We start from the raw sequence: 10,999 nt of genomic DNA, 5'->3' as shown, positions 1-10,999 counted from the left end.
GTCTAGGCCAGGGGTCTGCAACCTTTGCCATTAAAAGAGCCATTTTTGACCAAGTATAATTTGAAAAAATCTGTGTGGAGCCGCAAAACATGTTTGAGCCTTATAATCAAGGTAAATAGTCTATTAAGTCTAAATTAGCGTATATTTATGGTCTAAATAAGTATTTGTTAATATGTTTTACCACAAGGTGGCCACTGTGCAGGGCACTATTTATGATTATTTGGTACTTAAATTTTGCAGAGCTGGCAGTGAGAGCAAACAAATCTGTCCCCGCACTACTACGTTCTCTATTTTATTCAATTTACTTTTTTGGATTTGGCATCCATAGCTAACCAGCAACTGCTATCGAGGTTCAGCAACATTTGGATTCATAGAATGAATTTCCATAGAATTCTTTTCTCAAAGGCTCAAGGAGCCGCTGGACAGGGGCTAAAGAGCCACATCTGGCTCCGGAGCCACAGGTTGCCTACCCCTGGTCTAGGCTAATAGTATTTACATAATTACATTATTGCAGTGTTTGGTTATTTCTTTTAATAATATTTTCATGACAAATAATATCAAACCAGGGTGGGGGGTTTGAACCCCGGGCTGGGGGAGCCCTCCTGTGCAGAGTTTACATGTTTTCCCTGTGTCAGCGTGGGTTTTCTCCGGGCACTCTGGCTTCCTCCCACAGTCCAAAGACATGCAGGTTGATTGGAGACTCTAAATTGGCCGTAGGCTGGCTGCCTGTCCAGGGTGTTCCCTGCCTCTCAGTCAGCTGGGATAGGCTCCAATTGTTATAAAGTTATGGAGATTAGGTTAAGCAATAAAAGTTACTGTGGCAAGGTTTAGGATAAGAAACATGGTGAGGACGTACCTTAAAATGACTCAAAGTTCACTCAAAGTTCAAACAGTACCAAACACCCATCTCCTGGGGAAAGTCGTCGGGGAGGTCCTGCATTTTGTGACCCACTGACCACCCCAACTTCCCTCCTTACAGACCACTCGGGACTGCCTTCCTTGATTACTGCCATCATTGCGTTAGTTGTATGATCCCAGCCTTTCAAAATGTGTGAGTTATGCACAAATTACTGGCTCGTGATAACATGGGATATGTACACATTTGGGTGCATTACTTTTTGTAGGAAAACAGTTTATGAGAATAGCCTGATTTGGAATGATGTAAGAGAACTGCTTGGATGGAGACAAATGGGGCAAAAATTAACGCATCCAGGTTTCATGTTTCCATCACTGCTAATTGGAGCTGGAGCCGATAAACACCGGTGACCAGATATACCAGAGATATTTGTCCCTGAGAACGAATGGCAGTTTTAACCTTTCTCATGAAAGACACAATCTTCATTTAGTCCTATCATCCCATAACACTGATTTACGATGACTATATTCATTTTTACATTTCATCATTTTCTTTTATTTTGTTCTTGGCGGAAATGGGCTTCCATACAAATCAAATTATAAAAAAAACCCAACCCAAAATTCTGCATATGCTTATCAGAGAGTACACTGATGAACTGATGATTTTTCTCCCAGCTGTAATTGAAGTGTTAAAGTTCCCGCTGTGACCAGAGAGGGCAGGAGAGTTCAGCTAATCTCTTTCCGCAGCTGTCGGGCTCCAGCTTCTCTTCCAACCCGCTCGGCTCCAGCTCCGGGCTTTACCTCCAGCCTCTGTAGATCAATAGCTCTGTACTCTGCCTATGCCTCTCTACCTCCCCCCTCTCTCTCTCCAGCTGTAGAGACCTATAGAGAGAAGAGAGAGAGAGAGAGAAAGAGAGAGAGAGAGGGTTCGACTCGCTCCCCCCACACTCCTCTTCCTCCTCTTCCGACCCTCTCCATCCGTCCTCCCCGGCAGACGGAGCAGACCTCCGGGAAGGCAGCGTGGATTTTAACCCTCCTTGCATCTGTGTGAATGGGAATCAGCCGCACCGGCAGGAGTGATGGAGACTCTGCCTTCATAGTTACTGGAACTTATTTCTCATCCCGAAAAGAAGGAAACTAACCGCGTGCGTGTCAATTTGGGATTTTTCTTTTCTTTTTTTTCTTTTTGGGATCCAAGCCCGATCGGGGAGGGTTATTTTGGGGAGAGGAGAGGTTGTTTTACCCCCTCTCTCTCCTCCTCATCATCCTCCTGACTCACCATCCCGTGGGCTTTTTTTCTTATTATTTTGAGTCTTAATTGACAGTTGGATTCTGAGGAGGATTTTCCCAAAAGAAAAAATCAAACAGCATCAGGGTTTGCGGGTGTCTGTTCCTGTGGTTCCTCGGGCTCATCGGGACTGGAGCAGGGCAGCATGGAGCTGGTTTTGGTTGGATGTATTGGTGATGTTTGGGAGGTGCTGGTGCGGAGGAGGAGGAGGACAGGAAGATTCTACCTGCTGCTGCTCTGCTGGCTGCTGGCTGCTCTCACCACAGCGCACGGTGAGTGGAAAAAAAATAAATATATGCGTGATTTCTGCCCCCATCCCGCAGTGTGTGTGTGCGTGTGTGTGCGCGCGCACGTGCGTGTGTCGTTGCTGGTTGCGCCGGTTGCCGCAGACCAAACGAAAATTGACACATTTGTTGCGTCTCCCTGTTGGCTGCAGATTAAACCCATGCTGTAACCCGGGAGGGTTCGGGTCTGAGCTGGGTTTTACCGGGCTCTGTTGTGTGTGATCAGGCTGGAGGCTGCAGGGTTTCACTGGGTTTAAATGGATTTTACTGGGCTTCAGCAGGTTTTAGAGGCTCTGATCATGTGTTAGGCTGCAGCTTTGAGCCGGTTTTAGTCAATGTTACTGGATTTTACCTTCCACTTCACCCAAAATAACGAATTCACTGGGGCTGATCAGGTTCAGGCTGCAGGTCTGACTGGGCTGAACGGGTCTGATTTGGTCTCTATGTGTTTCATGGGGCTTTTCTGGGTTTCACCTGATTTCTGCTAGTCTGATCATGTTGGTTTTACTGGGTTTAAATGGATTTTACAGGCTTGGGCAGTCTGATCATGTGTTAAGCAGCTGGTTTCAGCAGGTTTTAAGTGAATTTTACAATTTTTTTGCTTCTGCTTCACTTTCAGTTTCGCCCAGAATGATTAATTTTAATGGTGCTGTTGAGGTTTAGGCTGTTGGGTCTGACCGTGTCTGTGCCAGGGTTTGCCTTATTTCTGTGAACCCTATGTGTTAGACTGCAGCTCTGAGCAGGTTTTAGTGAATCGTCCAGGGTTTTGCAGCTGTTTTACCCTCAGTTTCTGCCAGAATGAAAGGGTTTACAGGGACCGATCAGGTTTAGGCTGCCGGGTTTGACTCTTTTTTATACACTCAGATTTGACTGGTTTAAATGGATTTTACTGGGCTTCAACAGATTTCAGCGGGTCTAATCATTTGCTGCTTTGAGTAGGTATTAGAGAGTCTTTCAGGATTTTTTTCTGCCATAAGTTGCTCCCAGAATAATATTTGGTGCGTCTGATTGGCTTTTACAAGGCATTGCTGGGTTTTTATCAAGTTTGTTTAGGTTTATACTGTATTTGATGATGTTACACCCACTTTGGTCATGTGCTGGCCGCTGGTTCGAGCAGGTATTAGTGAATGTTAATGGGTTTTGCGGCTGTTTTTCCTGCAGGCTCTCTTAAAAGGACTAGGACTGATCAGATTGAGGCTGCTGATTTCCGAGATATACATAGAGTACCATATTAATTCCAAAGTCAAATTGCTGTGTTACCCTCCAGCCAAATCACACAAACACAAGAACAGAAAGTGCTAAGAGCAAAATAAGAGCAAAATCATATAAAAGAACTACAATGAAATAAAACAGGACCATACACTTTAACTCTATCTACTGGTTGTAATTTGGTTGTGCTGGGTTTTAACTGGTTTTTACTGGGTTGAGTGGGCTGCAGCTGCTAATCATTTCTCTTATAAGTATCTGGTCTGTTGGTGGTCTCTTTGTGTTGGTACACACAGTATTTAGAAATAAATGCCATCAAATTAAAATGGTCCTTATAAAGAACAAATTGTATATAATCATTCATTCATTCATTTTCCGTAACCGCTTATCCTGTAAGGAGTCTTGGGGGGGCTGGAGCCTATCCCAGCTGACACTGGGCAAGAGGCAGTGTACACCCTGGACAGGCCGCCAGACTATCACAGGGCTGACACATAGAGACAGACAACCATTCACACTTGCATTCACACCTACAGCCAATTTAGAGTTATCAATTAACCTGACGTGTATGTCTTTGGATTATGGGAGGAAGCCGGAGAACCTGGAAAAAAAACCCGCTGACACGGGGAGAACATGCAGACTTTGCACAGAAGGGCTAACCCAGCCCTGTGTGTGTGTGTGTGTGTGTGTATGTGTGTGTGTGTGTGTGTGTGTGTGTGAGAGATCATAGCAATAGTATCCCATCTTAAGGCCTTTGCACACCAACTCTGTATTTTCATATGCATTTTAAAAAAACAACAAAAAAATCTGTAATCCTAAAATGCTCATTATGCACAGAAAACTTTAACAAATCTGATGCATTTTCTTCTATTCATTGCGAAAATTTGTGACCGCTGGAGTTACCTGGCTCGCTGTCGCCACTTTCTGCTTGTGTCTCAAGTTTGGCATCGCAGCAACCTGAAGGGGCTGAACTGTCCTCCCTCTCTCTATCTCCACACTGTCGCTCTTTATCTTTCTGTGTGCTGTTCTCATCTTCTATTTCATCCTCTTCCTTCTCATCATCGTCCACCTGTATATTACTATCTAACCTGTTGAAAGTAGCCTGTCTGAGTTGCGAAATGATACTGTGCACCCCGTTAATTGTATGTGTCCTGTAGGTTTTGCCACCTGTTCCAAAAACTTCAATAACGACTGAAAGTTTTAGAGTCAGTGTGCAATTGTGATTGACACAAGGTGAGGTTGTATTAATTTATAAATGTGCGACAATTCCGGACAAAAAATATGACTTCAAGCGCAGGAGATGGGCCTTCAGTAAGCAGTGGAAGCATCTTGAATTCATCCAGTGCAAACCCCTATGATTTATGTTAAATGCTAACATTACCTTGTGTTGGGTGGACTCTGTGGACTGCTGCTAGACTGTACAATAGACACACTGTTTTGTTTCAGCTTAAAATGATCCCCTACTGTGGACACTTTCTGTCGTTTTCTTCGGCCTGTCTTCTTTACCCATCATTATTTTGCCTCCATTTTGCAATTTTGCAGCATCAGATCATATCGCTGTCCACAGTGTAAGTACACTGTGTGACAGAAATAATTATCCATGCGAGACCCAGTGCCCTGCATATGTATAATATTAATATTATTAATGTGTTGATATTATAAATGTACAATGAGTAGATATCAGATCTGTAAAATATTGTGTCGTAAATATAATATCTCTTCCACTGATGAACCAGCTCTTAAATGGATAGATGGTTCAGTCCACTTTGAATGTCCTGAAGCATTGTTTAAGAGTCTGTTTGTTGGGTTTGCTTTATGATTTTGGTTACTAAATAAACTGATCGGAGAGCTGCAGGGCTGACTCACCCTCTCTCTTTCTGTCTCTCTCTCTCTCTCTCTGTGAGTCTCCTGCTGTCAATAAATTATGTCCAAACACTTCAATTAAGCTAATTGGTGATAGGAGAGTATGCGCGCGCACGCACACACACACACACACACACACACACTCACTGTAGCTGCTGGATCAGCTGAGCAGTCCTCCCTCAGTGTGTATGTGTGTGGTTTATATTCCTTCAGCAGCTCAGCTGTAAAATCCTCTGCTGAATATTTTACTCAGACCAAGCATTTATCTGTATGGATGCTACAATACACACACACTCTCTCCCCCTCTCTCTCTGTCTATCCTCTCTCTCTCTCTCTCTACTCCTCCCAACTCATTCATGAAACCTTCATACACACCGATTCAGAAATTTTACTGAACAGCAGACAGAATACCTTTACAGCAGCAGGTCCTGTTCACTTTCGCAGGTGTGTTCAGGTGCTTTGTCTGTTTAAACTGGAGAGCCAGCAGTCTGCAAGTTATTTCACAGATGAGTTCCTCTACTTTACCTGAGGGAGGGTTAATCAGTGGGCAGAGTCTTTGGTTGGGATGAAAACCTGCAGGCTGTTGGTTCACCCGGGCACATGATCACCTGGTCTCACCAACATTTAAATGGCAAATTTTTGCAGGGGAATCGATTTATTCCAATTGCACTGAGTTTAACTGTGGTGGTGAACGTTGGCATGCAAATTCATACCACTGACCAAGATTAAGCTATCATAGCTTATTAGTTGTGTTGCACCATCTACTTTTGTTTTACCCTCCTCCGTCAGAGTATGAACTGCTCTACAAAAGACACATGGCTTACAGATAATTATGAGACAGGAGTCGATGGTACAGATATGTTGTGTGAATAAACTGTGTGAACTTATTGTCCTGTCAGTGACAGAGATAGCTTGCTAACTGGCAATTACTATGGCAAAGAACAGATGGGACAGGAATCAGAAGGGGGAGAGTGGTTTAACGTATCCTCACACAACGATTCGTATGACATCCTATGAATTGGAGCTTTACGAATGGCGTTATGTACTTAACATTAAGTTACGTACTTAATGTAAAGTTGTGTTGTTAAGACTTTGGCAAATAAAGTTACTGTGGTTAGGTTTAGATAAGGAAAAATGTTGACGACATATTTAAAAAATCAGTCAAAGTTCACTCAAAGGTCACATGGGTCTGAACACTGGTCTCCTTGAGAAAGTCCCAGAGAAAAGTCCTGTGTTTTGTGACCCATTCACCACTACCCCAACCAAAGTCAAATACCACTGCTTGGTCTGTAATTTTGGCGTTGAATACAGACGCCAAAAGCCACCTTTCACAGCAGTCGATGTCAGTTTGTCACGCGGCAGGATAGAACTTCTTGCAATGGTATGATATGCTGCCGGTATTGTGGCAGTATGATTCACAGAGGGGCAGCGTCAGTTAATAACACAGCTGGACAGCACCTGTCAGGATAGTATGATACGCTGGATGGCATCAGTTGGAAACAATGCCGGTAACAATGAATTATAAGGAGCTGGAAAGTCCCTACAGGGAGAGGGGGAGAGGTGGTGGAGGGGTCCAACAAACTCTGGACTTTCACCTGGGAGCACAGTGTTTGCTTCCCATATGAATGTAGCACCAAACCATTCTTGCTTTTGTTGCTTAAACCTAACCACACGCTTTCGTTGCACAAGGAAATAAACATAGATATGAGTTTCTTTTAGTGACATTGTAAGGTCATTTTGAAAAAGACAGTATGCATCTAACAAGCAGAAACTGTACATTTCCTGTGAAAACTGAAGTGTATTTGGACAAGACACAATGCATTTAACCGGCGAAAATTGCAGAACGTCAACAACAAACGAAGGAGAGTAGCCAGCGTGTAATATGTACCACTGGAGATGGTGTAGTAGTGGTGTGGGAGTTATTACAAGACTAGAGCTGAGAGGCTTTTAAATACAACGTTTTCATAGGCAGAATGCTCACACACACTTTTACTTAAGGTAATATATGATGGTATGTTGGCACAGTTCAGGCCATCACATTGATTAAGAAACTTTGCACGAAAGCAATAAAGGTGGTGCAATAAAACAAAACATGTTTTTATGTTAATATGTAACAAAGTGAGCAAAATTTTGCTCCTTTCATTTCTGTTATACTTTTGAAATATCAGAAATAAAATGTTACCTCCATTAAACCCTTTGGAGCTCAAGATTTCAAAATGTATCTCCTCTTACAATACAGTAGAAACTGTTACTACTTGCAACGATATAAAAGAAGTCCTGGTGTGTGCAGTTTCTCTCTTTTTTTCCTTTTAATATAATGCAGTCAAAGACTGCCTTCTAATAAAAGTACAGGTGACTTGTCCCCTCTGTCCCCCTGTGTAAATGACCTCAGCTGGAGGTCTTCACATTTCCACTCAGTCTCTCGTAACCAAGACCCTAGACGCACGTCAGGCTCGACCAAATTATATTAAGTCTTATCAGTTCTGGTAGGGTCTCACGTGTGTGTCAGTTAGAGCAACCAGATGCTTGTATTAGCTTATTGCAAATGTATTGGCATCAGTGGAGATGTTGGCTGATAAGTAACGAGAAATTGCAGCACAGTAATTGATGCATGTTGGGTTCAGGTTTTGCAAGGGCCTGTTACACATCAATCTTGCACTCTTTGCAACCTATCTGCATCCCTTCTTTTGTGCTGCCTATATTTTTTCACCTGCATTTATAGAAACATGGATAATAACAGCCATTATTTCCTTGACTAGACTTTGCTGGGAGAAGCTTATGATTTTGCAGGTCAAGTAAGGTTCAACTCATGCATGAAGCAAACAAGTCAGAATCATTTCACAACTGCCAGTGAAAAAGACTCATTCCCTTATTGAAATGAATGAGTCTTACCACTTGGGAAGAAAAGATGTTGGGAGGAAAGTATCCTCACATGCAGAGAGATACTCAGACACAGTTTATTGTGAAACATCGTTTAAATCTCTCTGTGGTTCCCTCTCCTGTCAGGATGTTTTAGCCTCCGCCCAAATGAAGATAGATAGAGTGTTTGAGGAAGTGAAACAGAGGTGAATACATCATCTTTGTTTTTCGTTGTGGTTTATTATTATTAGATTATGTTATTAGATTATTCCCAGTGAGCTTTAACCTCCATGATTCATCATTAAACTCAACACGAGGCTGCTGGACCTGAGAGTTCTTGCAGCATGGTCTTCACATTTAAAACTATCACACATTCTTAAGAAACCAGCAACCTCTGTGTATCCTTCTTTGACTTATTTGACAGATGGCCAGTTTGCGCCGTAGCAACTTTTCTCTGCAATGTTAAAACACTCGTCTCTTTGGTCTGAACTGGGCTTATGGCTGTACTTAGACACAGTGCTGCTTGAAACGAAATGCTTACGTTAGCATGCTAACATGCTCATAGCAGGTATAATGTTTATCAAGTTCACCACCTTAGTTTAGTGTGTTAGCATGCTAACATTTGCTAATTAGCACCAAACACAAAGTACAGCTGAGGCTGATGGGAAAGACATTAGTTTTGCAGATATTGGATATCATAAACCAGTGTCTTGAACAAATAGGTTTGTTTGGTATAATCAAAGTTAGGGTTAGGTGGACATGAACGTGTGTACCAAGCGTAATGCAAATCCATTCAATAGCTATTAAGAATTTTCACAGAACCTCACAAGGGATGCACCAAGTTATCAGCAGAACATTTGTATTGGATGATATTCACTTTGTTGACAGCCACTGGGCAATCTGCAAATAAGATGACATCCACCAATGGCAGTTGCCGATTCTTTTTCTGTTTTTGTCATATCAATTTTGCACAGGCTAACAAGCAGGACTCAAGACTGACCATGTCCTGATCATAAGAGTTGTTAGGATACATCGTCTGGGAACCATGACAGTCTGTACAAAAGTTTGGACCAATCTGTCGATCTCTGTTGAGATATTTTGCACAATAAGTAGAAACTTTGACCTGCTAGATGAAATGTCATGGGATTACCAAAGTCACTGGCATTCGTCCTCTGGGGACCATTAAGGTTGTACAAAATGTCATGTCAATCCATCAAACAGTTGTTATTTCAGTTTAGAAACGTAGTGGACTGACTGACCGATAGACTGACATTGCCACTAGCATAGCTAAAGACTAGCTTTAAAGCCATGAAAAACAATGTTATCCTCAGGTCGCTGCTCATACAGTTATGGTACATTACTGTTATTGTTGTTGATGGCAGGTTTCATGGTTTCGGGGGCCTTAGATGTACAGAGGTCCCGCTCTACCTTTAAAGAACCAGCAGCTCTAATAAGAGCAGTGTTTAAGAGTGTTTTTTTCCTGCTCCACAAAGCAATGCTCACAATCCTCTCCCTGTTTATCTGTTGTTTTTGTCCCTGAGTGCTTCCATCACTCTGGTTCATCCTCTGTCTCAGTCTGTCATTCCATATAAATGTGTGTGTGTGTGTGTGTGTGTGTGTGTGTGTGTGTGTGTGTGTGTGTGTGTGTGCGTCTTTATCGGGTGTGGTCATTTGACCAATGCAGTAGGAATCAGAGCTGTGTTAGCATTAAGACTGAGCAGATTTATCTTTGAAGGTTTGTCGTTATCCACGGAAGGATTTGTTTTTTTACTGTCTATCGCTTCAAAGTTAATACTCACACTGTCTGTGTGTACATCTGCTCACTTCTTGTGTGTTGCTGACTGTTTGGTCATAATATTACATGAAAGCTTGTGCTACATTTGTGACATTTATTACTGCATTGTCTCCTCAGTATTTTATATTCATCTATTGAATGGATCTTTGGCATCATAATGTGTGTGTCCTACTGTATATATCTAATACCTTTTTTCTTTGGATTTCATTCATTTTTCCAAACTTTAATCTCATCCGCTAAGCCATCTCATACTGGTTTGACTTGTCTTGAATTCCCTTGTCTTATGCCATTTACTCTAATCGCGTTGTGTCTTGTGGAATGTTATCTCATCTTGTCTCCTGGTATTTCTTGTCTGTTCATTTAGTGATAGCTCATCTCAGTGTTTCTTTTCTGATTTATTTATCACATTTTTTATGTTGTGTCTCATTTTATCTTGTTTCATCTCAGTTTGTTGTATCTCATATTAAATTTTTGTTTTTCATTTTATCATTACATCAGATCTCCTTTTTTCTAATCCCATCTTGCTGGTGGTCATCTTATTATTACTTGGTCCAACTCAACATATTGTGTCCATCTCATCTAGGGCTGGACAATTAAATAATAACAATAATTATCTTCATATAATTTTCCTCAATAGAGATGTAATAAATGTTATGATTGTTATGAATGTTATGGATTTATTATGACAATAAATCCTCAATATAACTAAACCACCCAAACTCCCATAGAGGGTGGTGGTAATTTACCTTAAATGCCAGTTGCCACCCGCCATTTACCAGAAGAAGAATAAGAAGACAAGGCCAGCCATTAATTTGCATGGTAATGTTTAAATGTGACAACAATGTTCAACAT

The 10,999-nt window shown here is 41.8% G+C and overlaps 1 protein-coding gene across 2 annotated transcripts in view; it reads left to right on the top strand.

Annotated features, from left to right (window-relative positions):
* Window positions 1–1,799: 1,799 nt before the first annotated feature.
* Window positions 1,800–10,999, top strand: part of dcc (DCC netrin 1 receptor) — a 403,570-nt gene continuing 394,370 nt past the window's right edge. For both annotated transcript variants that reach the window (XM_050052349.1, XM_050052348.1), the window contains exon 1: window positions 1,800–2,415. In XM_050052349.1, coding sequence (XP_049908306.1) covers window positions 2,289–2,415 — 127 coding nt within the window. In that variant the 5' untranslated portion in view covers window positions 1,800–2,288. The remainder of the gene's footprint in view (window positions 2,416–10,999) is intronic.

The sequence above is a fragment of the Epinephelus moara genome, chromosome 9, assembly GCF_006386435.1.
Source record: "Epinephelus moara isolate mb chromosome 9, YSFRI_EMoa_1.0, whole genome shotgun sequence".
Taxonomy (NCBI): Eukaryota; Metazoa; Chordata; class Actinopteri; order Perciformes; family Serranidae; genus Epinephelus; species Epinephelus moara.
Note: the sequence above shows the minus strand (reverse complement) of the source record. Positions and strands in the feature narration are given on the sequence as shown.